Source organism: Eriocheir sinensis, chromosome 62 (assembly GCF_024679095.1).
Source record: "Eriocheir sinensis breed Jianghai 21 chromosome 62, ASM2467909v1, whole genome shotgun sequence".
NCBI classification, from domain to species: Eukaryota; Metazoa; Arthropoda; class Malacostraca; order Decapoda; family Varunidae; genus Eriocheir; species Eriocheir sinensis.
This window is the reverse complement of record NC_066570.1, coordinates 2,301,538-2,320,856: the sequence shown is the minus strand read 5'-3', so window position 1 is coordinate 2,320,856 and position 19,319 is coordinate 2,301,538. Positions and strand designations below refer to the sequence as shown.

The 19,319-nt window shown below is 42.6% G+C and overlaps 2 protein-coding genes and 2 long non-coding RNA genes across 6 annotated transcripts in view; 2 read left to right on the top strand and 2 right to left on the bottom strand.

Annotated features, from left to right (window-relative positions):
• Positions 1–302: 302 nt before the first annotated feature.
• Positions 303–8,317, top strand: LOC126986625 (probable 39S ribosomal protein L45, mitochondrial). The gene is made up of 7 exons (XM_050842899.1): positions 303–461; positions 1,696–1,893; positions 3,097–3,174; positions 4,180–4,311; positions 4,440–4,591; positions 5,664–5,862; positions 7,721–8,317. Exons 1-7 carry the CDS (start codon positions 414–416, stop codon positions 8,012–8,014), a joined length of 1,101 nt encoding a protein of 366 aa, XP_050698856.1. The 5' UTR covers positions 303–413; the 3' UTR covers positions 8,015–8,317.
• On the bottom strand, positions 6,938–10,270 carry LOC126986627 (uncharacterized). Its single transcript, XR_007739842.1, has 3 exons — positions 10,134–10,270; positions 7,668–7,786; positions 6,938–7,484 (listed from the first exon to the last, which is right to left on the bottom strand). It is a non-coding gene; the product is annotated as an uncharacterized LOC126986627 (long non-coding RNA).
• A 1,479-nt stretch (positions 10,271–11,749) lies between these two features.
• LOC126986618 (uncharacterized) lies at positions 11,750–18,622 on the top strand. 3 transcript variants are annotated; one of them, XM_050842890.1, is made up of 8 exons: positions 11,756–11,966; positions 13,212–13,378; positions 15,013–15,186; positions 16,074–16,188; positions 16,486–16,548; positions 17,414–17,572; positions 18,015–18,131; positions 18,364–18,622. In XM_050842890.1, the coding sequence occupies exons 1-8, from the start codon at positions 11,906–11,908 to the stop codon at positions 18,495–18,497; spliced, it is 990 nt and encodes a 329-aa protein (XP_050698847.1). In that variant the 5' UTR covers positions 11,756–11,905; the 3' UTR covers positions 18,498–18,622. The 3 variants fall into 3 exon arrangements, with proteins under 3 accessions (XP_050698848.1, XP_050698847.1, XP_050698849.1); XM_050842892.1 differs by having other exon boundaries at positions 11,949–12,091; XM_050842891.1 differs by lacking the exon at positions 13,212–13,378 and having other exon boundaries at positions 11,750–12,091.
• The window catches only part of LOC126986622 (uncharacterized), a 25,893-nt gene continuing 21,622 nt past the window's right edge, over positions 15,049–19,319 (bottom strand). Inside the window, exon 2 of the long non-coding RNA XR_007739841.1 lies at positions 15,049–15,180. This is a non-coding gene — a long non-coding RNA (uncharacterized LOC126986622). The remainder of the gene's footprint in view (positions 15,181–19,319) is intronic.

Below are 19,319 nucleotides of genomic sequence, written 5' to 3'. Positions count from 1 at the left end.
TCTTAGGTCCCCCTTCTCATCACTTCTTTTGACCGCTTCTTAGGTCCTCTTTCTCAACACTTCATCTTCTTAATTTAGGTCCTCACTTCACTTAATTAGGTCCTCACTTCTTCACTTAAGACCACTTCTTCACTTAATTAGGTCTTCACTTCACTTATATATAGGTCCTCCTTCACTTATATAGGTTTTTGTATCGCTTCTTATAAGAGGAGAGAAAATCTTGAAAATTTATGGAAAAGAATGGGAGTAAAAAAAGGAACTAATAGAAAAGCAAATCTGTCAGTAAATTAAACAGTAAAACAGCTCAGTGCAGGTGTAAAGAAGAGGAAGAGGAAGAAAGAAAAGGTCAAAAGAAGGAGGAGGAGGACTGGAGGAGGAATATCTGGTCAAAAGAAGAAGAAGAAGAGGAGAGGATGGCGGCGGCGCGGCTCACCTCCAGGATATCCCAGCTATCCCTCTATGTAAGTGACCTTCGTTTGTGCATTCTGTTGAACCATAATGGCGCCAACATGCTTTACAGAATCATATAGTGGACCTCTGCTGCGTGCCTGAATGGGGCGGCACAGAGGCACACACCTGCACCGGCCTGTCTGTCACCTGTGTGTGTTTACCTAATTACCTTTCTCAGCTCTGTGCCTCCCTGTGACACTGTAAGGAGGTTTTATTTATGTTAGCAGCAGACACAAGCGAGACATTTGTTACTTTATTCTTTATTCCTGTGTACCGTTGACGAGGTTTCAGGCCCCGCTCCGCTGCCAGGGCCGCCTACAGCATAATGGTTAGCACCTTGAAATAATCCTCCATGCACCTTACTAATGAGACTTTCTATGCAACAAAGTGAGGTCATTCTTTGTTGATTTATACCATAAGGTGCTGGCAATCATGTGTTTGAAGAGACCCTAAACTTAACCTAACCTAACAAAACCCCAAACAGTTACTATAGGTCTTGACTCAGAAAGTTCGTATATGTTTCCTTACTAATGAGACATTGTATACAACAAAGTAAGGTCATTCTTTGTTGATTTATACCATAAGGTGCTGGCAATCATGTGTTTGAAGAGACCCTAAACTTAACCTACTAACCTAACAAAACCCCAAACAGTTACTATAGGTCTTGACTCAGAAAATTCATATATGCTTCCTTACTAATGAGACAGACTAAAGTTCCTTAAACTTGACCTAACCTATTGGAAATACAATTTTTGATGCTTGAAAATTTTTAATTAATAATTATATTAACCAAAATTTGTTTGTTTGTTAATACAAATACACATGTTTGAAAAATTTCAAAATTCCCAAAATTCCCCAGCGATGAAAATTCCTGGAAACTTTCCCTGTTGCGTGCTATTTTTCCAAAAACTTTCCCACCGTTTTCAAACCTATGCCCACATAACTCATAGCTAGGACAAGTCAGCCAATCCTGCCATGAAGGACAGAATGGGTAAGGTGGCTGTATGGAAGTTTGCTCAGGAGTATAGGTGGCAAGTGAGTGAAGCAATGCGCCCTTGGGCACATACTCCCCATTAATTAGTTAGTACCTTTGTCTTACTCCTCATATTCACACTAAACATCCCTGACACTCCTTACAGAAGCATCATATCTTATTATTTTAATTGTTTTTGTTCAACTTTTGATCTTCACTCATTACCATAAAAAAATGTGTCATTTACCACACTCACTCTTTCTCTCCCTCAGACTTTGTCTAGTGTACAACCTCACCCTGGGTCACTAGCTCTCCTAGCAGCATCGCCCACCATATCAACTCCAGCCCTGGCACCACTTGTCAGGTCCTGCCACGTGTACAGAGACCCCAACTACAAGTATTTCAAGCCATTCTTTGGCTCCAAGAAGAAACATTATACAGAAAAGTTCAAACGGGATCGGAAATTAAAGGTGTGTTTTTTGCATTTTAGGTGTGTGTGCTCTTACCTAATTGTGCTTTTACTGGATTGAGTTGTTAGATCATCTTATTAAACTATTTGATCATTTTTCTTTGACCCTGTTTGTTGTATGTTTTGGACATAAGCAGCTCAAGAATGACACAAACACACAGAAAGCCTGCTATCGTGCTGCTTCCTACAATAACAGTTGAAGAGTCAAAAATAAAACAAATTTGTTTGAGGAAGCTCCCCTCTCAAGGATGTGCTAGAGGAAGGAGGAAATACTGGAAATACTCATGCAATAGGAATTTGGACAGCATAGGGGAGAGCTAGAGTAGAAGGTAGTGTGCAATAAAGTTGATGGAGGGGTGGAGGTATGCAGCATCAAATTCAATAGAACAGTCAACATGAAAATATTGATAGACGATAGAAACAGAAGCAACATTGCATCAGAGTTTAAAAGGTTGAAGCCAGTCTTTGGTAAATACTGATGAGGTTACTCTTCCTTCTCCCTTAGTATAGCTTTGTGTATTATACGTTGTATCTTATCTCCAATCTTTTCCTTTATATATAACTAAATGATTTGGGGATAATTAAACCTTGCTTTTATCTTTACACTATCTTTTTCAGAATTTATTTATGCATCCATTCTGATCCCAATGTATTTATTTATGTTCTTTTGCCTCTTTATACCTCTGATGTGCATGTTCATTGCTGTGCCTCCTATATTGTATCCATTGTTGGTGTTTTTTTGGGAGTGTCTTTTGCACAATGATTACTGAAGCATTTCACTTTCTCCCTCTGGTGAGGATTGTGCTGTAATACTCCTACCTCATAAATTTCACAAAATTTCATGTGTTGAATGTCTACATCTCCTTCCAGTACTTGTTTCCACTTAACTTTGAAAAATTTCTGTAGTTCTTCATAATTTCCCTTTTCATGGTTCAATAGACTTTCTGCAATCTTTCTCTTCGTGAATTAGGTTTTAAGCTACAATAAAATTATATTTTAGTAATACTTGACAGGTCTTTTCTATTGCAAGACCATAAATAATGTTTTCAATACAGTATTTGAATAAGACATTCTTAAGTCTTGTTTCATGCTGTACAAGGGTAATGTAACAGGCCACAAATAGCTGTAGGAGGTTAAAGCATTTCAATTAAGTGTTTTGTTATTTCTCAAGTTCAGATAACAGTGTTTATGTGTTCATTTTCAGTTCATCAAAGTTGACTTACCAGACCCCAATGAAAAGTTTGATACTGATACCATGACACCAGAGGAGATGAGAGCCAAGGTTAGTGATTTTTTATTTATCATTATAATTGATAATTTTTTGTGTGTTCATGTGTGTCAACCACTGCTGTTGCTGCACAGCTTTGTTAGTCGCGTCAAGAGCCAGAACTCGTGTGTGTATTTACTTATTTGTAGTCTACCGCTAAGCTCTAATAGTCCCGTCTCCATATCTACATTCATCCAGCCTTTCCTTCATTTGTTGGACACTGTTCATCACCACCACTTCTTCCCGCAAGCTGTTCCATGTGTTAACACTTTTATGTGGAAAACTATAGTTTTTTAAGTCACTCAAACAGGTTCCTTTATTAAGTTTCTTCCTATGTCCTCTCAGCCCCTGCATTCTCGTAGTTAAGAAGAGATCATCTCTGTCCACCTTATCAAACTTATTTATCAGTGTTGTCAAGCCCATCTCCTTCAATCTGTCTTCATAATAATAATAATAATAATAATAATAATAATAATAATAATAATAATAATAATAATAATAATAAACGGTTTATTTAGTTGCAACTGCCGTCAGGCTGAAAATTTACACGTTACAAATACAATTTTTCTTCGCAAATGGAACAAGGACAAAAAGAAGGGGAATGGGGAATGGGGGTCTGATATGTTTGGGAAGGTTGGGGCGATGGAGCTTGGGGTGGGAGAGGAGGGGCGGTGGAGGGAGTGCAGTGTGGTGGTGCCGAGAGGGGGGGGAAGGTGCGGTCTTTTCAGATGGCGGTGAGGTCAGGTCATGTGTGTGTGTGTGTGTGCACATATCATTGAGAAACTAATCAGAAATTTGCCACCTGTAGTCTAGCTCTGTTATATCATACATGTAGGTGTGCAATCTTGGTATTTAAAAAAATTGTGAATATATTTGTCATTAAATTTTCAAATTAAATCTATTGGATTTTGAAAGACTTACCACAGGTGTTTTGTGCATGCATATGTGTGTTTGTATGTATGTATGTATGTATATTAGGTTCAGTTTAAGGAAAGCAGCCTAATCACTGCCATGCCACAGATGAAGGAGAAGGGCATCAAGCCAGTGCGACCGTGGCAGGAGCGTCCCATTTATGTGAGCAGCACCACCTCCACCTTTGAGCCCTACGTGCCTCCGGAGGGTGACGGGAAGGTCTCCACACTCTCTGCTGCGGTGAGTTACCTGCATTCACTGGTTTCTTCTGTGGAGATTAAGTTATTTTGATATTTTCTAAATGTGATAAAGTGTACTGAATTCTCCATTGTCAAAGCACCTTATAATCTGAAGTCCATCCATCACAGGGAGCCAAGCAAACAGTCCAGTTTTTGGAGAAGAAAGGCAAGTCCATGATGTCGGTGAGGAAAATCAGGCAGTTTGATGACGAGTTTGACCCCAAGCTGTTTACAGAGGAGGCACAGGAGATTTATATTGCCACTCACAAGGCTTTAGCAGCGTAAGTGACATTCATTATGCTATAGTCAGTGTACACTAAGTTGGTCCAGAAGCCCTGCCCACTCTCTCACCCTCGCTCCAAGGTAACATTGACTCCTAACTTCAACCTCCTTTCATCCAGCCAATCAGCTCCCACAGCAATGGAAGAGGGGACGGGATTCAGAGTCAGTTTAGTGTACGGTGACTGTAGTAAAGTTGATCATGTTAAGGTTGGGTGAGATGACTTGGAAATGGTAAGGACTGTTATGAGAAAAGTGGTAAATATATAGTAGCTATCTTTAAATTTGATCTTTTATAACAAATTTATATCAGGAAGCTGAATTACATAGTTTCGGGTCCATAAAATGATGAATCAACTGTTTCGGTGGTGATAATTGGTAACCATTATATCTAAAGATTAACCAGTCACAAATGTTCCGGGCTTTAATATTCTTTGATTATATGAATGTTTTCAGCAGCTAAGGCAATTGGTCTTCTTATAATGGAAAAATCAGGTATTTACTTTACACTTTCATCTTGTAAAAATTAGAACCTTAAATATTTAAAGGTCTGAGTGCATAAGGTTCTTGGTAGTTGTTTTTATCTACTTTGGCTTATTTAGAAAACACTACCCCTAATTAACATTTTTTATTTATTTATTAATTTATTTTTTTACATCGCAGCCTATTGCGCTGTTAGGCTTCCTCACTGGTGGGTCCTGATGGTCGGCCCAGCCCGTTGTGGCGCAGGCGAGTGTTTATAGTGGCGCCATCTTGCATTGGCTCATACTGCCCCACGGAGCTCATCTTTGAGCCTTTCCTTGGAGAGGTTATCTAGAGTCCGGGTTGATAGGTGGTCTTCAGGGCAGCATGTGGGTAATCTTAGGCCACTCGGCGGTGACAGAAAAATCCCAGCTCTGTACCGGCCAGGATTCAAACCGACGTCCCTCCTGGATCTCCCGAACACGATGCCGGCACGCTACCACTCACCCACCACCTTTTTTCTCTCTATATAAAGGGAAATTATTTTCCTGCATAAGAATATTTTTGGCATTGTCTAAGAAATTCCAGTAACTATTAACATAATCCTTGCAGGGAGGACACAGACAAGCTACATGAGTGTGTGACAGAGCGAGCCTTCCCACTGGTCACCCATGAGACTAAGTGCAAGACCATGCGCTGGCAGTTTTTGGGGTCACTGGAGCCACCAAGAGTAGTTCATGTCCGCTGCACAAGTATCATCACCAAGGAAAATATCTTTGCCCAAGTCACTGTCCGCTTCCACAACAAGCAGGTATGGAGCACACCCAATGTTTGAATGTAGCTGTAGTTACAAGTCATATATAGTACTATAGTCGGTTCCGCCAGACCTGGCAGGCCTAAGCTTTCAAGGGTGGACTCGATGACTTGGCATCATGCTTGGGTGGTACTGCGCGCTCATTGGTAAATTCGTAACTTGTTCCACCGCGCATAAAATTGACTTTGTATTCCTTCCAAAACCCTTTTTGAGCAGTAACAGATTGCACTGATAAAAACTAATGCAATAATATTTTTATTGATAAATATGTGCCTTTTGAACTGTTATAAATAAATCTGAAATGACATTCATAACAAAACTAAGTCGGAGCTGCACGTAAACGGACAATATCCAGCGACTGAAGTAACTTCAGGCTAGACTCTTTTTTAATACTTTTTACTACTACAAGGTGCAAGGCTACAGTCTACACAATGTCATTTGTTAATTAACTAATTTATTGTAAGATTTCTTGGTATATTTTTAGGCCTGGCTTAGTAATAATGTGTAGTGATGCTACGTAGCCATAACATAAACATTGGCCTAAGGCAAGAACCTTCTCTTTTCTTTCATCGTCCGTCCTATCATTAATCCTGAAATGTTTCTATTGTTTGTGGGTAATAAACTAATAAATAGCCATAAGGAAGAGCGATTATAAGAATAACTACATTTATATACCAATAGTGTTGATTTTAAGAGAGAGCAGGCTGTGTCATGGCAAACAAAATTGTGGCAGCTTAGATCTAGCAGACAACAGCCAATGAGGGGCGCAGACACCGTCACTCAAGCAATGATGCCAAGCCCGCGAGTCCACCCTGAAGGAAAATCACCGCCAGCTCTTGTAGAACAGACTATAGTGGGTAATTTTTTAGTAGGGGGTAGACCTGCACTATTAAATCTACCTCATAAAATACATTAACCTTTATCATAGGGTGCACACTGTATTGGCACTTAGGTTGGTTGAAGGAGGCTTACAGCAGTCCAATTTTATCTTTTCAACCATCTTTATCATACAAGTGCTGTAACCCAAAGAACGGCCAAGGTTAGTGAAGTGGTTTTATGGGATAGAGAACCAATTGATTGATTGATCTAATGTTTAGGTTCATGATATGCAACAATGTCTTGTGTACACAATGGTAGGCTCACTTTTCCTAAATATCCTTATGGTATCTTGATTACACTGGATAAATACAGTAATGCTGACAGTGGCAGGAGCTGTGGTATTGTCTATCAGAGAGATGGAAGGTAACTATGGGGTGCAGCAACGTCACGATTTGTTCGTGCTGGAGGGCAGCTCCTCGACTCTGAATTTTGTTACGTATTGAAGGGAAGTGCCTTAATTATTTATTTTTGTTAATAAATGGTGACAAAAATTAGCAAGAGATTTGAAACGATCTTTGACAGAATATGAACCTAATTCAACATTTTGTTACAGAATTATTTCCAAAAAATGAGGGAACACTGTCTCTGAAACCCATAGTAGATTTTATATATGCAAACTTCTGTGGTTAGCACACTTAGCCGTGAATCTGCAGGTCCAGGTTCAATCCTGGTCCAGGTAGTTGGTGCCCAGCCCACCCAGCTGTTAATCTTCCCCTTTGGGCTGGTTGATAAATGGGTATCTGAGGAAGGTAAAATGTGGTAACCTGGATGCAGGGTTGTTTTGATTTCAATCAAGTGATTTAAATCATGATTTAAATAAATACTAAATAAAATTAAATATACCGTATTTAATGGTTTAAGTGTTATATCAAGAGTAAAATATCTAATGATTTAAATTATATAAATATATATAATTACCATACCAGTTTTTGATTAGTTTTAATGCCAAGTTTCCTTTGATCTCCTCCTTTTGTAGACCTTGGCAGTGTATGACCGTTTTGGACGCCTGCTGCATGGTTCGGAGGTGGTGGCGCGAGATGTCCTGGAATATGTTGTGTTTGAGAAGCATGTGGCCAACACCTACGGCTTGTGGCGCATTCATGACAAGATAATTCCCGAATGGATGCCACCAAGACAGCCCACCCACAGAACCTATAAACTACAGGAGGTGGAGGAAGAGGAACTGCCTCCACTCTATGATGATACACTTCAGGATGCGACTGCAGAACCAGAGAACGAAAAGGAGAAACCTCCTGTTGCTCTTGCTTAGTTTGTTTTTGCCATATTAATAATACAAGACCTTTATGCCACATTATGGCAAGACTGTTCTCTCAAAACAATGGATGGCTTACTGCTATATCTATTACAAATTCTTGGAATATTAAACATCTTATCCTTAATGTCAAGAAAAAATGTCAACTACACTGGAAAATTGTTGTTAAATAATCGCCATGATGAAATGAATAGACTTATTAAAGTCATTTGCTGTGGTAATGTTCTTAACCCGGTAGCAGCAGGGATCATGTTTCTTAATGGTCCCTCTAAGCGAGAAAAAGAAGAAAAAATCATCACTCACACAAACCATTTCATAATATATATCAAAGCATTTGATCAGTTTATGTATCATTTATTTTGGGGGGTTAAAATCTTGGCACAAATTTGGCCTGCGCTGCTACACGGTAAAGCCACAAATTTGGCCCGTAGCTGCTACCGGGTTAATCATGGAAACTCATAAGTGATCGAATTCGTAGCAGTGTAGTTCTGCTTGAAACTGTAAATATGTTAAATAATTTTTTGTATAATATGCTTACTACAAAACTTTTTGTTATCTCTCTCCTTGCTGCTGAACTTTCATATTCATTATCAGGCAGCCCGACTCCCACAGATGTAGTGTGAGAAGTTATAATCTCCACAAAGAAAAATGGTGCATGTGAAGGAGAACAAGCACTTAACTTAGTAAAGGAAAGACCACTCTGTGAAAATGACCAACTTGTGCATTCACTAGTTTTCCTAAATGCAGAAACTACTTAAAAAAGTTTAATGATATCTCCAAACTCAAAAAGAAACTGAACAAAATTGCTGTCAAGACAAATTTCTCAAAACTTTCACTCCTGTCATTCCCATCAATCACTTGCTCCTGCATGTGCAGTTTATATCACACTCAAGCAGTCCTCTTTTTGTTTCTAGTCTCTGTCCTTTGCTGGCCATTCCTTTTTCTAATTCCAACATCCCTAAAGTAACTCTCCACTACTTGTGTCCTGCCTTTCCTCTCAACATGATCATGGCACCACCACACTTGCATACATGATTATTCTAAACCTCTCCAGCACTTCATTGATGCTAGATACAGAAAACTCAAATGAACCAACCTGGCAGTATATTTATCCCTCATCCTAACTGTTGCCATCACTTAACCAGACCTTCAAGAATAGTGAATCTCAGGTTGGCAAAAAATCCTTGCCAGAAGCCTTTCACAAATTATATATTAAATTTAGCTAGTTGTATGCAATATGAAGAATGAATTTTCTGAGATGTTCCTGCAGTGATTAATTGAATAAATAATGGAGGTGGAAATCACACTTCATGCAGTACTGACAACAGTAAACTAGTATCAAAACGCTACCATTTCTAATGTACCATTATTATAAAGAAAGAAAAAGCATCAGGGCAGCATTACTACAATTTGCATACCACCATACCACCATAATAACATACATAGGGCTGGTGGCACGCACGCCAGGGCAGGGCCCACTACTTCACTTTGTTGTTGGCTTTTGTCAGAACACACTAACACACCTCTCAGGAAGAAGAAATACCACTAACTACTGATTGTTGTCGTTATTTATCATACATGACGCGTACGAACATTGTTTGACGATGGACAGGTGGTGTGTTTGGTGAAGGGGGTGTATTTTTCCGCGCTGGCCAGTGGCCTAACGATTTCTTCCAAGTCGATGGGCGATGAGACTGCGAGCTCCGGGGTGAAGAAAGGGAAGAGCCCGCGCGGAAAAATACACCCCTTGTGACATAACCACGCCTGTCCGCTTATCAATACCCCGTCGTACGTGCTAGAAATTACCACCCGCTAGGAGCCGCTATTCCTAAGACTTACCCACGTCAGTAATGAGTAACCACTAACGAGTAATTCGGTAAGTGGCAGCATAGTAATGTGATAAGTAACTCGGATTTATTGTACTCTTAAATGAATTCTTAATAAAACCATCTAACCAATGACGTAATTAATAAACAAGTAATAAGTAACTCAGTAAGTGGTCTAGTAATGTGATAATTCAAGCATTGTAAACTTAAATGAATTCTCGATAAAACCACACACGTCAATAACAATAACAATCACAGTTACCCATATAAAGTTGATAACATATACCCACCAAACAAAGGAGTGCCGTGACAGTCCATCGTTCAGCCACTCCTAGCCACCACAGGATTAAGCAAGGATTGGGAGCTAATCACGTCTCCCCTCCACCGTGGCAGCGCTCTGAATGATAGATTTGGCCGATTTATGAAGCAGTCGTTATTATCTCGAACCCGAAACCCGAACTTTGGTATTTTCGAAATGGACTACGCGCCAAGGAGTAGTTTCCGAATTACTGGATTGATTGATTGATTGTTTATTGTTACAGATAGACAACAAAGAAGGTCCCTGACAAATTGCTGAAGTGCCCGAATGGTATGAAATCGATATGGATTTCTAAAACATTTGGATAGGTGGCCTACTCTTCAGTAACTTCTGTTCTTCCACTACAGTAACACTATCCTTAGAAGTCTCACCTTTGTTAATTAACACACCTTAGTTAATCGTATTTAAAGCTATCCCTTCGGAAACGATTGTCGACCTTTTGATTGATTAATTATATTTCTTTGGTCTCTTAATAAGCTGCATAAGGTGTGTATATAATATTATAATATCGCCTCAAGGACGGGTTAAGAAAATAAATCCTTCAGGAGTTACTGTGCAGGCGCTGAACTGCCGCCCCTCAGCCGCTGACCTACCTCTATAGATCATTAGGTGTTCCTACTTATTTTTGTATACTCTAAGTAATACGTATGTTTTTTCATGATTTCAAAGTAAGATTTTCAGTTCTATAAATCATTAATTACAACTTTATTCAATCCTGTTATGACACACACACACACACACACACACACACACACACACACACACACACACATTAACGTTAATACATTTATAATCACTCAGCCTGATGAATAAGCGAAGGCTGCCGGACCTCACCTATTTTTGACCTCACTGAACTTCCCTGCCGTTGTCGTCACAAAGGGCGACAGACAATCGGGTTCCCTAGTCATTCCCTCAGTCATACTGGACACCTGTTCATCGGCGTCATGGTACGTAAGCCACCGGCCCGCACGCCACGCGGAGGCTCAACGTTCGGATGTGTGGCTGGCTGGGAAGTATCCAGGATACACCACGCTTCCAGCCAATGCTGCCGAATACGCTCGTTGATCATTCACGGGGGGTGGGAGGCCGAGGGACTCGTCCGATGATTTACGTAGAAAGGTTATAAGTTCGGGCATACGCTTTATCTGCGAGTGGCCTTAGTGCTCATCGTCCCATTGGCCCTTCAGCCTGTGGTGGGTGAGAACCCTTTACTCCGGGACACAAGGCAAGTGCATTATTCGGGTTACCGCAGTTCAGCTTCCCGGCAGTGAGGATGAACAGCTGGGTGGACTGCCCAGGCTGGGATTCGAACCCAGACTCACGGATTCGTAGCTAAGAGAGCTATCCACTGCACTACGGATGCACTGTCATTGATTTCCATAAATCTAACCAAACCTAACAACCTTCTACGATGAGTCATCTAGTTAAATGTATTGTAAATACCAAATACTCGGGAAACGCTCTCTTTCAACCCTGACATGGATTGTGTCCGCCCTCGACCCACCCACCCCCACCCGATTTAGAAGGAGGCTTCTCTTCCCTCACGAATCCCCCGTGAATTATTAACTAAACGAAGCGGGCGTGAGCATCAAGGAGACTACTCGGTGAGCATCGACAGGAATGGAATAACTTTCGTTTGAGGGCGGGTCGGTGTACTCGCCGAACGTTGAGCCTCCGAGCAACTTTGGGGGGCAGTGGGGGACCATAAACGGATAGAATCAAGGCCTTCCTTGACATAATAGAATGGTGTCCACCCTGCAGGCATGCCGCCCCTTCCAGCCCTCCCGCCAAGTGCTGCGTCACCGTGAGTATGAGGATCACTCGCACACACAGACACACGGGAGTCGGCTGCAACGGAACGCACGCTCAGTTTTAGCGGGAAGGTTACGTTCTCCACAGCTCCGTCTTTATCCTAATTATCTGTTCAAGGTAAGGCCATTCACTACTATACCTGACAAACTGTGTGCTTATACATTTGTAGTTTTACCTTAAAACTTTCATTCATGGGGCAGTGACTGGCATGTGGATTTGAAGATCAAGGTGAAATCATCGTAGGACGCGACACCAAGGTTATGTAAGGGTTGTGGTGAGCGTCGAAGGCCTCAAACTGTTCACTCACTACAGTCAGTCATTGTAATATAACTGGTTCAGCAGACACAAAACAAGAGCAGTGTGCGTCTGTACGAAGGGGACTCCCTCACGTGACCTTATGGACACGAGACAAGCACTCCAACCAGGAACATCCGGGTACCGATCCCTTTTCTATCAATATCGACGTCTCTTATCACCATGGGAACAGTGTTGTGAAGGACGCTCACGAGGACGCTTATAATGCAATGTGGCCTGGGTAGCTTAGGAGTAGTCGTGCCAGCAATAAAGGGACAGTGGTGGGGTTGGTTGTGTGCTTCATTCAATCAATCATTCCGTAATTATTTATCTCCAATGACCTATTCCCACTCCTCTCTCTCTCTCTCTGCTGCAACCTTCTTATCTGTCTGTCTGTTATCTGTTGCAAGCCGTGGCAGTCTTAGTGGTGGAGAATCGTGTCATTAGTTAGAGGCCGTTCTCAGTATTTACATTCCCACGTAATCCCTTTTTTTTGTCTAAGAAGTTATAATCATCGTTGTGGCTAATATTGAACGGTTTTATAATAGACGTTTTTTTTAGATCTCTTTTGTTCCTTCCTAACAACTGTGAGCGTCTCGCCTTCCTGATCGTCCTCACAATCTTTGATCACGTTTTGCTGCCCCACTGTTTATTAACGTTTTGTTTCAGGTTTTTACTCAGACCTTTGACATCAGGATAACGCATGATTGTACTATGTAACCAGGACAAATGATTGCATGTAATTAGGATGCTTAAGATTCTATATATTAAAAACATTCAATAATTTAGTCTGTTACCTAATAATGGACATGAGGTAATTTCTTTAGGGAAAACATACGCAATCTAAGAGATATATTAATAAATGCACCCAGTTCCTAGCACGAAGGTCATTTCATTGTAAGGATTCAAGCAGCAGTCCCTTCTCAATCCTCACCCCTTCCAGTGCCCTTGACCACCTTGACGCCTGACGCCTGTCCCGCCCCACGCCGCACCGAGCCCGAGGCGGCGGGAATGCAAGCGATGGAGCGGGAGGTAGAGAAGGTCGTGGCATCGGTGGAGCAGGGGGAGGGGCGCGGCGCGAGGGTGAAGCGGAGCGTGGGCAGGAAGGAGGTAAGGCGACGCTTGACATTACCGGAGCAACACGAGAGAGAGAGAGAGAGAGAGAGAGAGGGAGATGCCATTGTTCCTCGGAGAGAGAGTGAGAGAGAGATAGAGAGAGAGAGAGAGAGAGAGAGAGAGAGAGAGAGAGAGAGAGAGAGAGAGAGAGAGAGAGAGAGAGAGAGGAGAGAGAGAGAGAGAGAGAGAGAGAGAGAGAGAGATAAGATAAACTTCACTAACCGCTTTGCTTTCATACACTGGCGGTGATGCTTGTTTTCTATGCTTCAGGTTTATCGAAAAGTTTTGTTGAGTTAATCCACGGAACTAAATCGCTCTCATCAGAAAAAAACTGGGCAAATTTTCCGTGGATCTTCAGTCAAACCACGATCTCCGCTGGCGTGGTTCTCATATTTCCGTGGTTTTCTGACGTGTCCACGATCTTCCAAAGCTACGGTAGATTTCACTGAAGGACGACGGTATTACTCACCATCATCATCAGCAGCAATAACACGAAACAAATGAGAACCACGCTAGCGGAAATCGTGGTTTGACTGAAGATCCACGAAAAATTTGCCCAGTGTAATAGCCCTTCATCTTTCAGTTGGCAATGTCTGCAATGGTTCCCTTCAGTCATTACCATACCTTTTCGTGGCCTGGTTATTGATCTCCTCCCTTTCTCAGCCCAGCGGAGGTACAGCTTTATCATTCTTCTTTGTTTCACACACCGCCCACGTCCAAACCATCGGAAACTGTTGCCGCTCGTGAACTAGAACCTTTTTTTTTTATTCTTCAACCTTTGTCACTACGATTTTTTTTTACAGCAAAGGGGACAGCTCAAGGGCACAAATAATGAAACTATTAAAAAAAGCCCGGTACTCGCTGCTCCTACAAAAAAGAATCATAAGAGGTGGCCGAAAGAGAGGTCAATTTCTGGAGGATTGATCTCGATTATCTCGGTTCTGTTGACTGGAGTATTTTTTTTTGTGTGTAATATCCAAGCCTCTGCTTTGTATGTCGGTATGATTCCTGATCTTGCAATTTAAAGAAATGTAGTACACTTTGGTGATTATATTTATGTCTTAGTATATTACCGAACCTCTCTTTTTTAGAAGACAATATTTTTGCATCCTGTTTGTATTTAGCTTATACTCGCTGTGTGTCCGTTGTATCTTCTTTCTTAATAGTCTTGCGTGATGGATCTCTGGTAGTTTCTTCCTTACCTGTACACTTATTAGGACATTCGTCTATAATAGATTCTTATCGACTTACAAGACAGGAGTACCAGACAATGGCAGGATGCTCATCGCCGTTCTCGTACCCTGGACACAGGAATGCCTTAGTGTTGTAATTCAGATCACGCTCACACAATGATAATCAGACATTAGCAATTGTAATAACGCCATCACAAGGCCACAGCACGCCCCTCCACCGCCGCCTGAACAAAGGGAGGTCTTAGCTGTATTTCAACTCAGGTGTAGTACAAGGAAGAATCAGACACAAAGTAATATAAACAAAAATATAACGTACGTCTCTATTCCACGCGAAGATGGAACCCAGCTAATCACTATGGAGAAGACACTAATTACTGTAAACATATCATAATGAACATTAGCACATTACTAATTCCTTCATCGTCGCCTCCACAGCTCCGCCGCCTCGACCCGTTCCTGCTGCTGGACGAGTTTTCGGTGCGCCACCCCGCGGGCTTCCCTGAGCACCCCCACCGCGGCATCCAGACCATCACCTACATGCTCAAGGGAAGCTTCCGGCACCAGGACTCCGGCGGCCACGAGGGAGTCATCCACCAGGGAGACCTGCAGGTGGGTGACGCTCGTTATTATTATGAGGCACGTGGAGACGATTCTGAGACAATAAGTAAATAAAAATAGTAAAAATAATACTATTGTCAGATTCGTTATTATTATGAGGCACGTGGAGACGATTCTGAGACAATAAGTAAAGAAAAATAGTAAAAATAATACTTTTGTCAGATTCGTGCAGATAATTCAGAGGCAAACTAAACTAAACTAAAATAAATGTAAACAGATAAATATAGATAAATAGATAAATGAACAAAAAATAAATAAAATAATGTACAGGGAATGTAGATCACTAATACTGCTGCTTCACACTAAATACCAAGCCATGGCATGCTGTAAAATTACCGTTACCTACTGAAAAAAACGGGGTTATTTTTATGTAGGTGTGTTTGTGTGTGTGTGTCTGTGTTGTCTGTCTGTTTCATTGTCTTTTTTTCTTGTCTGTGTGAGTGTGTGTGTAAGTGTATGGGGGAGGTGTGGGGTGGTCGTCTTAGGTGTGTCTTTTTTTGTGTGTGTGTGTGTATGTGCGCCAGTGTGTGTGTGTGTGTGTGTGTGTGTGTGTGTGTGTGTGTGTGTGTGTGTGTGTGTGTGTGTGTGTGTGTGTGTGTGTGTGTATGGGGGAGGGGGGGTGAAGTCATATCGGTTGGTATTATAAGACACTCGCCTCTCACATCACCTATTTCTAAAGGTCAAAGAGGGGGTCAGTCGGCTTCTAATGAGTGTTTTTTCAGGTTCATGGTACAGAGGAAGGGTCACACTGCCACCAGGCTCATAAAACTACTCCTGAAAATGCCCACAACTCCTACGAAAGCCTTGTCAAATTAGTGTTCTTGCGCTATGAAATGTCTTGTAATACGACTCTTTTCTAGACTATTTCGTTCACCCAGTCGCTGCGGGCGGGTCGCGGCGTCGTGCACTCCGAGATGCCCGCCTCGGAGGGGGACAACACGGGCCTGCAGCTGTGGGTGAACCTTCCGCGGGTGCACAAGATGGTGGAGCTAGGTAATACCGCCCCTGTTTCTAATACTCTCGTTAACCCGGTAGCTGCAGGGATCATGTTTCTTAAAGGCCCCTCTAAGCGAGAAAAATGAGTCAAAATCATCACTCACGCAAACCATTTCATAATATATATCAACGCATTTGTGATCAGTTTATGCATCATCTATTTTGGGGGGTTTATATCATGGCAAAAATGTGGCCCGTCGCTGCTACATGGTAATGCCACAAATTTGGCCCGTCGCTGTTACCGGGTTAATGCCTGCCTCTCCTGCACTCACTCCTCCGTCTGGCCTCCCGCAGCCTACCAAGACGTGCGGGCGTCCGACGTGCCGGAGGTGACGGTGGAGGGAGCGACGATCAGAGGTGAGTACCGGCGAGCCTCAAAGGGTGTTTTGTTGCGCTCGAACTTAGGATGTTTTCAGAGGAGAATCGGTAATTTATTCATCGGTTGAGAAACTTGCCCTACAATATGACTTGGAAGTTTAAATTTGTGTTACTTTGAAAGACGAAGGGTGCGCGTAGACTGGATTGAAAATTTTAACACACACACACACACACACACACACACACACACACACACACACACACACACACACACACACACACACACACACACACAGCGGGGGAGTGAGTGTGAAGGGTAGTAAGCATGGTAGGCGGGCTCTGACTTATATAATAATCTTTAAAAGCAACTGTAACAAGACCACGCTTAGCTAGTACACATTGCGCGACTGTAACATAGGTAGGTACAATAATTTTAAAGGTGGGGTGATTAAATAGATGAAGGACTTTGAGTGGTGTTAATAAGGTTCTGGTGGAAAAGACCTAATAGACTTTGATATCTCGTGGTGAAGTGAGCGTTAAGATGATATAAGTGCCTTTAAGCATATGACAGACTCCTTATGTCCTCGTACACGCGCATACCGCAATGGGCGTGAAGTGACTATCTCTAAGAGCCGATTTCACGGTCCAACACAGTCTTCGTAACAGCCCGAACCAAACAACAGAATCCCATACAATCCAAAATGGTGAGGTCTTCGATGCCACACTAAATACACAAGACTTTTCCTGTATAGTTTCATCAAATTTGTGAACTTAAATATAAACACCAGACACTATACAAGGACATTTCGAAGGCTCTGGTATTGGTTTGGGAGCTTACTAACCCATCATGGGGAACTATGAAACTGGCCCTAAGACTGTCTCACCTTCCCCCCTACCCCTACAGTGCTGGCCGGGGAGGCTGAGGGCGTGAAGTCCCCCCTGCAGACCCTCACGCCCGTCCGGTACCTCGCCTTCCACCAGCAGCCCGGCGCCAAAGTCACCCATAACCTGCCGAGGGACTGGAACGCCTTCATCTACGTCATCACGGGGACGGTCGCAGTGGGTGAGTTGATGGCAGACCTGGGAAATTATCGGAGAGGCTTTCTATGGCAGGGCTTTCCATTTTTTGGGGGGGAATGGAGTTTGATATCAAGCATTACCGTCGTGGCTATGTCGTAAACCAGTATCTTAACTCTGATTCTGTTCACTAGTCAGCTTTGGAGCAGCTTTGCATCTGTTATGTTTCCTCCTTCCTTCGATTTAAGTTCTATCAAGAGGAAACAATTAAGACACCAATGGAACTAAATTAGATCATTCCGCTTTGTGAGACATGAACACAAAACACACAATTTTTAAATCACAGGAGGTAGGCCAAGGGCAAAGACACACACACACACACACACACACACACACACACACACACACACACACACACACATTGTCCTCACATGATTATATAAGGCTAATGTCCGCCCTGTGCTTTACTCCACCCCCACCGCGTGCAGGTCGCGGGGAGGAGGCGCGGGAGGGCGGTCCGCACCACACCCTCGTGCTGGGCCGCGGCGAAGCTGTCACCGTGTGCACCGTAGGGCCGCAGAAGGCGCATTTCGTCCTCGTGGCGGGTATATTTATTATTATATAGTAATATCATCATCATTATTATTGTTACTGCCTTAACCGTGGAAATGTTTAACGTCATTTACATAGAAAAGTGAGTGGAGTGAGGAACTACTTATCTAAAATATCATGTGAAGAAAACACGCTTCGATACTTATAAAGACAGCATGTTCTTTAGTAATCTATTTTTTTCTTCCTTTCCCCGCTCTTCTCCCCCTCCCTTCCTCTCCTCCTCAGGCCAGCCCATCGAGGAGCCGGTGGTCCAGTCCGGGCCCTTCGTCATGAACACTCAGGAGGAGATCGACCAGGCTTATCAAGACTTCGAAATGGGGAGGAACGGCTTCGAGTTCAGCCACAAGCACCGAAGATAGAGCTCTCGTCACCCTTAACTGTCTCTACTCGTCCCTATTTTCTTACAATAAAGGAAGCAGCTAAAGGGAAACACAAAGAACAAAGAACATAAAAGCCTGCGACAAAAAAACAAAGAAACAAAAAGTCACTTACTCTTGATCTCTGACACCCTTGATTCCTTATTTACTTTACCTTCCTTCCTTCCTTCCTTCCTTCCTTCCTTCCTTCCTTCCCTTCCTTCCTTCCTTCCTTCCCTTCCCTTCCTTCCCTTCCTTCCTTCCTTCCCCTTCCCCCTTCCTTTTCTTTCTGTCCTTCTCCCTTCCCTTACCTTTCCTTTCCTTTCCTTTCCTTTCCTTTCCTTTCCCTTCCCCTTCCTTCCCGCCCCGTCCCGTCCCGTCCCGTCCCTTCCCTACCCTACCCTATCCTACCCTACCCGTCCCGTTCCGTCCCGTCCCTTTCCTTTCTGTCCTTCTCACCTTCCCTTCCCTTCCGATCCCGCCCCATCTCAAACCTTTCAGTTCCTCTTCCTTTCCTTTCCCTTCCCTCTTTCCCCTTCCGTTAGTTCTACACAAACTGACTCTTGAAACTCGTCGCTGACTCCTTAAAAAAATGACCTCCTTTATACTCCTTTTATTCCTTTAGTTCTACCCATACTTACACCTGAAATCCTTATCCCCTTCCCTCCCTCATTATTCTCCCCTTTGCCAAGCAGCTTTACGTGTATGGTCTCTATTTGAGTGTGAATAATATTGTCTCGTGTTGAATTTTAGCATCAGAGTTACGTAAGTGGAGATTAAGTGAAATGGTCTGCTTGTATAGTATGGCTATTTGTATTTATCTTT

What these genes read in the sequence shown, in the direction of transcription:
- LOC126986625 (XM_050842899.1), top strand. Translation starts at nt 414, where the DNA reads ATGGCGGCGGCGCGGCTCACCTCCAGGATATCCCAGCTATCCCTCTAT. An exon ending in TATCCCAGCTATCCCTCTAT is followed by an intron (nt 462 to 1,695) that starts GTAAGTGACCTT and finishes TCTCTCCCTCAG; the next exon opens with ACTTTGTCTAGTGTACAACC. An exon ending in TCCGCTTCCACAACAAGCAG is followed by an intron (nt 5,863 to 7,720) that starts GTATGGAGCACA and finishes CTCCTTTTGTAG; the next exon opens with ACCTTGGCAGTGTATGACCG.
- LOC126986618 (XM_050842890.1), top strand. Translation starts at nt 11,906, where the DNA reads ATGGTGTCCACCCTGCAGGCATGCCGCCCCTTCCAGCCCTCCCGCCAA. An exon ending in GCACAAGATGGTGGAGCTAG is followed by an intron (nt 16,189 to 16,485) that starts GTAATACCGCCC and finishes GGCCTCCCGCAG; the next exon opens with CCTACCAAGACGTGCGGGCG. An exon ending in GCATTTCGTCCTCGTGGCGG is followed by an intron (nt 18,132 to 18,363) that starts GTATATTTATTA and finishes TCTCCTCCTCAG; the next exon opens with GCCAGCCCATCGAGGAGCCG.